Consider the following 12,067-nt stretch of genomic DNA (forward strand, 5'->3'; position numbering starts at 1 on the left):
GGGAATTATGCGCTCACGAATGTAATGAGCGATTTCGTAATCATAGGATAATCGCCGAATAGCATCCCATCTATTGCTAGTTGTCCAGCGATTGGAGGAGAGGGCGGGGAGAAAAAGTTGAAGAACGAGTCTAAATACTTCTCTTCCTGAAAATACGTAGTATTAGATTAAGAATAAAGAATAATCCTAAATATTCTATTTGTTACCTCGTCCTCGTTCCTCTCTTCATCATCTTCTTTCACCTTTCGGAGTCTTGTTAGGTTTTTCGGGATACCAGTTGATCTCACAGCCCTAAAGAATTAGACGTTGTAATTAAATGAAAAAATGCATTAAATATTTTTAATACCGACCTTGCAGCTTGTGATTTCTGGCCCGTCGAAATTGAAGGGGTTCTCCCTGCTGGGAACACAAGTCATTGTATATTCCTTTGTGAGCACCTTATTCGAGAAGTACTTGTTTGGTCCAAATATAAAATGTAAAGTGAAGCCCTAGAAAACCCGAAAAAATAAAATCAAACTTGTTTTTTCTATAGAAAGTATTTTGAATCTTTACCATTGGTTCATTAAAGTAGTCAACTTTGACATCCAGCAAAGTCTTCAAAACAGGTTCATCGTGCTTCTCAATTAACTCACTCAACATGTAGACATTACGAAAGATTTGGAACCAAAACTCAGGGATACCTTTTGTGTCATTTGTGAAGGATGTGTTTATTGACATCTTGTGCCTATTGAGAGAATGTAAATTAAAATGTTGACTGAGCTAATATTAAACACTTGCATTACTTGGCAATTTCATAGAGCTTGTCCTTCAACTGTGGCTCGATGTTTGGCTCAGGGATATCGAAGGAGCTCTCCGAAGGTGTGGGTTCTCGCTTGCCATGAATTATCTCACTCCTCTGTAGAGTAAAAGAGTATTAGTTATATGTATTTATACTATATTGTACAACATGTGTAATTCTTACTTTTTCATATAGTTTGGTGTAGAGCTTCTGGTACTTGCACTCGAGACTGAATACTTCTTTATAAAATTCAGCTTCCAACTGAGTGTTCTCGAACTGGAGCTCTTTTAACGCTTTCACGCGCTCTTTCATCGGCTCGGGGAAATCAGAGATCATTTGGGTTAATATATTACGGCGGCGGACGCACAGCGGGACATACCTCCTATAGTTAAAGTTCGCAATGTTAAAATGGTCATTAATATCAAATGAATGACTTTTATCCCCGAACTCCTCAAAATCAAATTGGTCGCCCTGCTCGGTAACATCTTTTTTCGGCACGTTATCACTCATTTTGATCAAGGTATAAATGTCTTTAAACCTGAAAACAAAATCTAAACTGTGCAATTGAAATACAAAATGTCCGCCGTAGTTCGTTCGTACCGGCGGTCCGTTTGAACCAAAGTAAAATTGATGAAAAACAATGAAATAATGATTATTCTACTTCAATAACACTCGCCGTTATTTAATAAGTCGAAATATTAAATAATATAACAAAATGACTCACCTTGGGGACGATGCTGTGAGATTATGTTCGAGTTTCTGAATATACCCTTTTCAACGAGCCGACTTGTGCATGCGGTTTTTGTTTTCGCAGCCTGCTTTAGCCCACAAATTTTGGTGTTGCCCACGCCGTGCAATATTCTGTGACAGGATATGTTTTGAATATATAAATATGGTGTTATAATAATCGTTCTAGAAATAATCAAATGAAAATTAGAATCTTTTAACAGAAAAGGATAAAAGAATAAATTTTAAAAGATAGTTATATATTAATATAGTATTTGTATTTGCGCAAATTTATTTATTCATATATGGCAATCTCCTAGATAAATTGATTTTGAATCGCTTACGATTGATTTATCGATATTGAGCGCCTTTTTTGAAATGCAATATTAATTTTGTTCAGGACGATATAACTTATTAAAATGTTCAGTAAGTTTGTTAGAAATAGTAATTGCTTATTTTATAACTATTATATTTGTTGTTATAAATTATAAAAAAACGATTATCTAAATTTTAATCAAAAATCGTGAATTCATATCAGTTGGGAATAGTGCTGGTTACTAGTTTTTAATAAAGATCGGCCGGGTCGTTTCTTCGAAATTAATAAAATAAAATATTATAATAAAATAAAATATTATATAATATAAAATATAGGTACCATATGTGGTTGAATTATAAAAAATTATCAAAGTTTGGAATAATAATTCTGTTTTTTATTACTGATTATCGTTTACATCCACACTTAAATAAAATACATTTTTAGAACAAGAACTAAAATGAAGTGTGTTAAATAAATTAAATTGATTTATTACAATTAAAAATGTTGTAAGAATAAAAGATATTAATTGGAAATTGATTAGTTTTCGGTAAAAATGAAAATGTTGTTAAATAAGCAGTATAAAATTTTATCAGAATAACTAAAATTTAATTTTATTGATTCAGTATACTGTTTATACACAACTTGCACTGTCTTTTACCAAGATGCCATTTACAATTAGTTTATTTCAAAATTTTCATAAAAGATAATGGAATTTCTAGAACTTACAAAAATTTATTTAGATTGCTTGCGCAGCAAATATCAATACATTATATTTTACAAAATTTTTATTAATTTGGTTTTGTCATTGCACAATTGAGATGGAAAAATTAAAAAAACTTACAAAGTGTTAAAAACAGAAATTGGTTATTGAATTTTCTATTTTAAACATTAGCATTAGGAAATTGTACTTTTTTTTTAATCCTTCAATTTCAATTGTGTATTTTCAAATTTTTATTTAATTTCCACTGAAGGCTAGAACTATAACCGAAACGCATGGATTGTAAATTGAATTTAATATTTTTTTTATTTATGTTATTCCCGATTATTAGACTTTGTTAATTACTAACATAAGTAGTAGAGCTCCGTTAAGACGATCAAGCTTAATGCCACTTCACGCCGGTCCTTGCACTTTGCCAAAATTATCCATCCCGCATAATACGCTTTCTTGCTTAAGACGCGTATTGATCTAATTGCTGGGAAATTGTATGTATTTTTTTTGTAATGTATTTTTTTAACAGAGATCTGAACTTATAAGCTGTTGTGATGATTGGGCTTTCTCAGAAGGCAACCCAATGGTTGACCGTTGGTACAAATCGTCACAGTATTATTAACTTTATAAAAATATTTTATAAAGATTTTAATATTAAGTACAAATTTTGCGACATTTATATGGGTTCCGTACCAATGTTTACACGTTAGACGACTTCGCGGCGCTTACGCGCTTTAATTTTTCGACTCCAAATCAGCTATGCAGAACGATGGCTTAAAAATATGTTCCAGATTTAAAAAAAAAATAAAATACGAAAAAAAATCAAAATAAAAAATCAATTTTTTCAAAAAAGGCAATTTTTTTCAAAAAATTCAAAATCTCTAAAAAATCTAATTTTTTCAACATTTTGCAAAGTTTTGTTTTAATAATTTAGTTTTTGGTACGGGAAGTACCAGCAATTTGCCTTAAGGCACAATGCCATACTACACCACTAGTTAACTTCCCGTAGGGCAAGTTATAGTAATCGCGAAACAATCGAAATTGAAAATTTTTATATATCTTTACGTTTCCAAGGTTTCTGAATATTTTGGCATACCTTAGAAAAAATGGATGATGTGTGTGTGTATGTGTCTGAGTGTGTGTGCGTGTGTGTATGTGTGTGCGGATACAATTTTTCGTCGACGATTTCGGGAACACGGATGAAGCGATTTGAATAATTCAAAAAACATTCGATTTGTATTGATAAGAAGACGTGCTGATTAGTTTTTGGCGAAGGCAGGTCTAGCCGTTCCGAAGATACGGGGCAAAAAGTGCCGAAAACGGTAACTCAGTTTTTAAGAGAACGGAGCGTCCGATTTTAATAATTCAAAAAACATTTTACTTGTACTGACAAGATGAAGAATTGATCAAATTTTCATGAGGGCAAGTCTAGCGGTTTCGGAGATCTAACGAAAAAAGTAAAAAAATGCCATTTGGCGGTCAAAAATGAAAGTATAAATTTTGTTTACATTCCTATGGGTTCCGTACCAATGTTTATCCGTTAGACAGCGACGCGGCGCTGACGCGCTTCGATATTTTGTCTCTATGCAGTTAAAGCAGTACGATTGCTTTGAAAAAAAGTTTAGATCTTTCAAAATATGTCAAAATAAAGAAAACATTTTTTTTTTTTCATTTTTTTTTAAAAAAAGTAATTTTTTGTCCAATTTATAGTTTCTCACAAATCTAAATTTTTCGGAGTTTCGTTCGTTTTAAAAAAAATAATAATTTTTGATACGGGAAGTTCCAGCAATTTTTAAATTCGCATATCGTTGCACAAGTGAGGTTGAACGTCGATCCATCGTCGAGCGTTCAGCTCTGGGAGCGTGGCTGGCTGGCTGGATGGCTGGCTGGATGGCCGTCTATTGTGTTGAGCAGCCGCCGAACTCATAACCCATAAGCGGCGTTCCACCCATCTTCAAACACGCCCATATATACCAGTTCAAATTCTAGTACGATGACTTCTTTTTTACGTAGATGAAATTTACACTCTTAGCTTTTAACAACATACCGCATATCTTCATAGAAATCACAAATCGGAAACAATAGTATCTGGGTCTAACTCGAGCACTGAGAATCGATTCGAAGAAAACTGTAGGTTTCTCTCTTTGGAGTGATATTTAATGTTTTATTCTTATTGAAACATAATTAACTTTCCGTAGGATAAGTTATCGGAATCAATAAATAGGAAATGATATTTTTTTATATATCTTTACGTTTCAAATGTTTTTGAACATTTTGGCATACCATAGTAAAAAAGTTTTTTTTTTCAAAAATACCAAAATTCTCAAAAAACTATTTTTTTAAGTAATCGTAAAGTATTAAAGCTTTTTTAAACATTTTAATTTTCAGTACAGGAATTCCCAGCAATTTGCTTTAAGGCACGATACCATACACTACTAGTTTTTTTGTTGCTGTCTTGTTCGCTTTTTAAAATACCTTATAAGATCAATCTGTATCTTATTTAAGATTGTTATTTAAGAAAATACCTATTTTATAAAAATAAATATTTGAGTATTTTATTGTAAATCAAGGATGAGCAACCCGCGGCCCGCGGGCCGCATGCGGCCCGCCGAGAGTTTTTCTGCGGCCCGCCAAGCATTTCTCAATAACATATTATTTTCTAGATATTTTATCAAATACGGCTGTAAAAGCTAATTTTGTCGTCAGTCAAATTCTGGTACAAACTGTTGTTCGAAAAAATAGCATTTCCTGATAAAATAAATATTAATTTATTTAAATATTGTTTAACAAGCTTCAATATTGCAAAAAAAATTGAGAACTTGTCCGAGAACATAGCAACAACGCTATTCTAAATTTAAAATTGTTAAATAAGTAAATCTTATAAAGTCGCGAGGGTTAAATCATCGTAAATTTAAAGACATCCTGGCAATTAAGTTTGTGAATGTGTCGATTTTTAATACTAAAGTACGTTGGGGGCGTCCATTAATCACGTGAGCGAGTTTTTAGGGATTTTTAGACCCCCCCTCCCCCTTGGTGATATTTGGTGATATTCAAAATTACCCCCCCTCCCCCACCAAACATCACGTGTATTTTTAGTTACGTGAAAAACTGTAAAAGTTTTAATTTTTTTTTAAAATGTTTGAACTTTTTTATAAAAATATAAAAATAATAAATACACGTGATATCTTGCTATACCCCTCCCTCCCCCACGTGATATTTCGTGATTTTTTGTCAAACCCCCCCTCCCCCTAAAAACCTCACGTGATTAATGGACGCCCCCTTAGCTCAATAGTGATGGAATGCTTCAAGGAGTAGACGACTCGAATAGCGAATTACAATTGTTTTTGGATATGAAATAATAATTATAGTTCTTTCGTCATTTTGGTAATAAAGAATAATATCTTTAAATTTTCATATTGAAAAAAGAAAATGTGAACAAATTTTAATTGTGATTCCAAATGTTCAAAGCTAACAAGACAGCTGTTTTCATGTAAATATTTTCTTCGCCATTTAACATGCAAAATAATACAGATTTAAAAAGTGCATTTTTTCAATAAACATCGAATTTTTTTATAAATCTTATGTCAGCCCTGAGAACTTTTCGCTTTTGAAAAAAAAAACGCGAATCAAATTTTGATTCAAATTCTTTTTTTGGAAGTACGTATGTGTGCAAACAATTACACAGGTCCATAAAATAAAAGTCGCTGGATAATAATTAATTCATTCAGAAAAAAATCTAGATCGAAGATTGTGTACGTTTTTAAATGTTTTCCAATATTTTGTGCCCCAATTTTGACTATAGATTTATCTTCAGCGGCAAAAGGTACATTGGAAGACACACACCCAATTCTGACAAATCTTTTTTGTGGACCTGTATTAATTTCAACTATAAAATTCATAAAAAATTAGCACCTATCAAATCTGAGTAAAATATGTCAAAGCTGCATACGCATTGCTACTTTCCGCATTAAAAAAATTAAAATAAAGAACAAAATCTAAAAAAAACGGCTGATATTGATCAGCTCAACAAATGCAGTGCCAATTTTTTTATTAAACTTTTTAAGTAAAATTGATTTTCTTTTTTAAATGTTATTTGTTTTCATTTTATATTAATATTTATAAACACTTATTATATAAAATATATACTTTGTTCAATTTTATATTGTTGTTCTTTTCTTGTGGCAATTTTGTAATTTTGTTGCAGTTATATTATTCCCGCACTCAGTCAATAAAGCTTTTTACTTAGTTTTAGATCAGACTTTTATCAGAGTTTATGAAAAAACTTCAATTTTATTAAGAAAAAGCAATTTATTTTTATCATGGCTTGTACAATAATATTTTTTTAAAATTTTGTTCTTTATTTTAATTTTTTTATGCGAAATGAAAAACTACTCGCAACTCCACATTTTTATGATTTTATAATAGTCATTTTAGCAGTCCAATCATTTTTTATATAGCTCTGTAATGGATCAATTAACTATTATCGCCTTTTTGTGAACGTTTTTAATTGAAATTCGATCAAGATTTTTCTGAGCTTATAAAAGAGCTTAAATTTATCCGCTCTATCCGCTGCAACATTTTATAAATAGTAACGAAATGGTTACCTCCGATAAAACTAACTGATTTGCAGACTTATCCTATTGTACAAATATTTCTCGATGTCTCACAAAAGGAGCTATTTCAGGAAAAAATAGAAATTTGATTTTAAAATCAGGAGACAAAACTATTTTTGAGAGAAAACTGGAATTTTTTTCAGAGTATAACATAATTACAATATGGATGTTGGTATTTTAGCGTTGCAGTGGGTAAATTATCAACGTAATAATATCTATACATTCAGAATTAGTTAGTCATTTCTTATACTAATGATTTTCTAAAAATATTTTCTGTAGCTAAACTTTCGACGGGTCAGCTAGTATATATATATATTACGTGCGGCCCGCCATAAAATTTGAAAATTTAAATTGGCCCGCCGGTTAAAAAGGTTGCTCGCCCTTGTTGTAAATCAAGCCAGATCAATTTTTAGGAATATCTCTGAACAGAATTTGTCATATATGATAAAGAGTCGGCTTTATATTTCTTTCATTAACAAGAATAATTCAGTAATAAATTTAAATTATTAAATAATTTCAATAAAAAATTATTACCGTGGTTTTCAACCTGTAGGGCTGTTTCAAAGGGGGCGTATAGCTGCTTGCAGAATACTATTTTCCAAAAAAACCTGCAATATTGAAATGATATAAAAATTAATGAAAAATTAATTATTTTTTCTGTATTTTTTTCACATAATAATGTATATTAATTTGTTGCCTGATAATTATAATTATATAATTATAATTATATGGATAAAAAATTATTACCGTGGTTTTTAATCTGTAGGGCTCTAGCAAAGGTACAGATTACTATTTTCCAAAGAAAACCTGCAATATTGACACAAAAAATTAAATAAAAATTAAGAGAAGGCGCAAACATTTTTTTTATAAAAACTGTACGAAAAGTTTGGAAACCACTAATTTATTATATCTAATTAATATGTACAAAAACAACAAATGGGTCAATTTAAATGACCCAAAATATAAAATAACATATGTTTGCATGAATTAGGGCATGAAAAACTACTGGGTAGCTATTATTAACCATTTTATTTTTTTTTTTTAAAATAAAAGTTTTATTTTTTTCTTATTCGATTAATTTACTTTAATTTGTCACAATAATATCTTAGCTACTTTGTTTTTCCATTTTATTTATTGTTTTTTCAAATTTCTGAGTTTACATTCTGACATTCACAAATAATGTACTATTTCAAATATAATTGATATTATCATTGTATTTTTTTTTATTACATAACATTAGTTACCTTGCAATATATTTCATTCCTCTTTGAATTTGTCGTTTGATTTTCTGAACTGCGTTGACCGTTTTTTTTTTGTAATATTTTGGGCACAAATATATGATATTTAGCGTAACATGGATCACGATGTTTCTAGAAACATTGACTACTGTGATTTCCTAGTGTTTTGTTTCCTAAATGTCAAAATCAATTGAAGTTTCTGGAAAATGAAATTTATAATATTGCCTATAACCTAATCCTGATATAAATACACATAGTGAACCAATAAAATTTAAATCGGTTTCAGTAGTTTAGAAGACAAGACAAAGTCTGTAAGTACCTATCTTTATGTCCAATATGTTTACATCCATTTTCATTTTCTAAATTAATTATAACAACTTTCCAGTTTTCCACTGAATGACGGTCTCGATGAAGACTGAAATGTATGGATTAATTAGCTAAATTTCCTAATTGATTTAGTTTTTTTTTACTTGGTGCTATTGCCTGACTCAACACACTCGTTTATATATATATATATATATATATATATATATATACGTATATATATATATATATATATATATATTATATATATAGATTAAAATAATCATTTGGCGTACAATCATTGCTTACATTTGAAACGTAAGCCTTACTTCCACGCAAAATTAATCACTTCCTATTCGTCATTGTGATATTACATTTCTCAGCAATTTTTTTTTGTCAAACTGATTATGTTAAATGACATGCTAACATTTTTTTTCTAAACTAAAATAATTTATATATATATATATATATATATATATATTTAATGGGTCGGATTCCCCACGTGGGTAATGATTCTGCTCTATTATTTTGTTGACCAGAACTCAATTCCTAAAACGTTTTGTAGGTACTCGTATTAAGCATCGTCTTTCCAAAGTAGTTCAGGCTGCTTCTTAGAAAACATTGCCCAAGATATATTTATAAACTTAATAGTTTTATGATATCATCCACAGTTGCCTTGTGACTCACATGTGCATATATTACGTATGTTATTGAAACATAAGATTATACGCAATGCTGGACACTACTAGCCATTCATACATGTACCTGGTTGTTCTCACAGTTGAATAATGTTTCTTTCTTTATTCAGAAAAAAATTGTTTTTTCAATTTACCAGTAGCAAGAAAATCAACATTTACGTTATGTTCAATGCGCCTCTGATAAAAAAAACCTCTTTTATAAAAATTATATAAACTGAATTGCAAAGTTAAAATTATTTATTTAAAGTATATAAGTGAGCTTTAGAACCTTAGCCAGAATTAAAATTAAAATCTGAATTGTTTTCGATATACAAAAAAACATTTTTTTTAAAAAAATGATAATTCTGAAATATTTTTTTTTCCCAAAAGTGATTGTTTTGTCAACACAAGCAAAAATTTTTTTGAGTCAGTTTTTATTTATTTATTAAAGTGATCAGTACATAATTATAATACTATAATAAAGCACATATAACTCTGTAAACAATTATAAGTATTTTATATCATTTTTTACAAAAATCTTAACTTAGTAGTTTTAAGCTTGTTATAGTGACTTTCTGATAGACGGTTGTCTTGAATCCATGTAATCAATTTATTATTACAATTTCTGCAATATTTATTTTTCAAAGTTGGATAAGGACTAGTTTCGCTTGGAAACATTACTATCTATACTTTCTGCTGCTTGACATCAAGCTGTTCGAATCTGGAACCCCTGATTAAAAATCCATTGCTCTTACCACTAAACCACAGAGAATACTTTCGGTCTTTTACAAATTGTTAACTCTTATACAGTTTAAAAGTTTTATTGATTAAAGTTTAATTTGCAGACGAAATACGAGGAAATGTTTCTGATGATTCATTTTTGTTTGGGCGTTCGAAATCATCGTTTTCATTATACAAATTGGATATGTTGTGGGAACATACGATTGAAATCTAAATGACTATTCCAATTCCAAACTATTATATATACAAAGTTTAACAGTGTTTGAAAAAACATGAAAAATAATTGAGTTGAAATATTGCTTGAATGTCTTTTTATAATTACTTTTGAACAACTTCTCTTTTACAAGGTCGCCTTTGTAAAAGGCAACCCAACGGTTGTTGAGTAATATTTATTTAAAGGCATTTTTACTTTGAGACATTTCAAGTCTATTCAAGTGAAAAAACTTGAATCATTTATGCTTGATATAACATTTTATTGAGGAAAAAACATATTTGCAAAATATAAATCAATATTAAATTTAAATATATTATTAAATATATTTTTTGTTAACAACAATCAGAACTTAACGAGTCCTATGAGTATTGTGCTGACTTCTCAAACGATCTGCCTATTCTTATAGATAGCAACCCAAACGGTTGTCCCATCTCTATGTGATTTATTGTTGCAATTTCTGTAATACCGATGTGTTTCTTCTGTAAGTTAAATATATATATTGATGAAATTACGCAATTCATCCCATCAATTCAGAATTAACTTTGTTCAATTGTGCCCGACCATATAAATTGTATGAGTAGAGTATGCATCAGCAAATGTATGTATAAACATGTAGTCATATGCACACACGTGTTAGTTTCGTTGTTTTCATGTTTAAACTTCAAATGCTTTTTTATAAATATATATTTTTCAATGAAAAACGATATAAATTTCATTGTTTTTGGTGGCCTAATTGTTATTTTTAAAATAATTGTTCTTTGAAGTAGTTGATTTATAGATACTTGAAAGCGGATTCAGATCTCAGATATGCTATCAAAGAATTCTCTTAAATAATCAATGAAATTGTAATAAGAAGATAACGATTCACAAACTGCTGGATCTAAATATACATACATATCTATATGATCTAAATATATCATACATATATATATATATATATATATATATATATATATATTAGGGTGGTCCTTAAAATGGTCATTTTCGAATTTCTTTGCTCCCAGGGGCTCAAATGGTTCCAAATAGATAAAAAATATATATATTATATATATACACACACATATATATTGTTCTTGGGCATCCATCCAATAATTGAAACAATTTTTGTGAAGAAGAAGAAATGTCTTCATTGTCAAACTGATTTGACCCATCTTCAGTTCATACGAATAATTTAAAAAAAAAAACACAGAAAAAACACAAAAATATGGTACACCTATTAATATCACAACAACTTTTCTAATAAATATTAAATTAATAAAATTAAAAGTTAGATAAATGAAATGATTTACAAAGCTCTTCTCATCGAGACATATTTTCCATTTTTGAATTTGAAGTAAAGTTTTTACAAGTTTTACTTGTATTCTTTATTTTATCTTTTTTATTGCTTTATTGAAAATAAATACAACTCTAAATTTTTACCAATTCACAATTTGTACACCTTCCTATTTAAATTCACAAATTCTTATTTCAAAGATGATAGGGATTCATAAATCCATATTTAAAAAACATGTATTGACTGACAGAGGGATGAAATATTATTCAATTACTAAAATGGCTTTTACGAAATAAGGATAAAAAATTATATCATTACTTATATCATTATTAAAATCTTAAATTGTGATCTCTTTTACAAAAATCACATACTGAATGTGGTTATAAAATTTCATAAAAATTGGTCAAACCGTTTCAGAGGAGTATTGCCACTAACATCATGACTCGAGAAATTTATATATAGAAAATATAAAGTACGTG

General features: G+C 29.3%; 1 protein-coding gene across 1 annotated transcript; it reads right to left on the reverse strand.

Moving 5' to 3' along the window:
- Positions 1 to 228: 228 nt before the first annotated feature.
- LOC113376358 (nucleosome assembly protein 1-like 1-A) lies at positions 229 to 1,622 on the reverse strand. The gene is made up of 7 exons (XM_026616263.1): positions 1,503 to 1,622; positions 1,221 to 1,316; positions 962 to 1,160; positions 783 to 895; positions 553 to 724; positions 351 to 488; positions 229 to 291 (listed from the first exon to the last, which is right to left on the reverse strand). The coding sequence occupies exons 2-7, from the start codon at positions 1,286 to 1,288 to the stop codon at positions 229 to 231; spliced, it is 753 nt and encodes a 250-aa protein (XP_026472048.1). The 5' UTR covers positions 1,289 to 1,316; positions 1,503 to 1,622.
- Positions 1,623 to 12,067: the final 10,445 nt, after the last annotated feature.

The sequence above is a fragment of the Ctenocephalides felis genome, unplaced genomic scaffold (genome assembly GCF_003426905.1).
Source record: "Ctenocephalides felis isolate EL2017-DRISC unplaced genomic scaffold, ASM342690v1 CF-g0.4_SCAFFOLD_01886, whole genome shotgun sequence".
NCBI classification, from domain to species: Eukaryota; Metazoa; Arthropoda; class Insecta; order Siphonaptera; family Pulicidae; genus Ctenocephalides; species Ctenocephalides felis.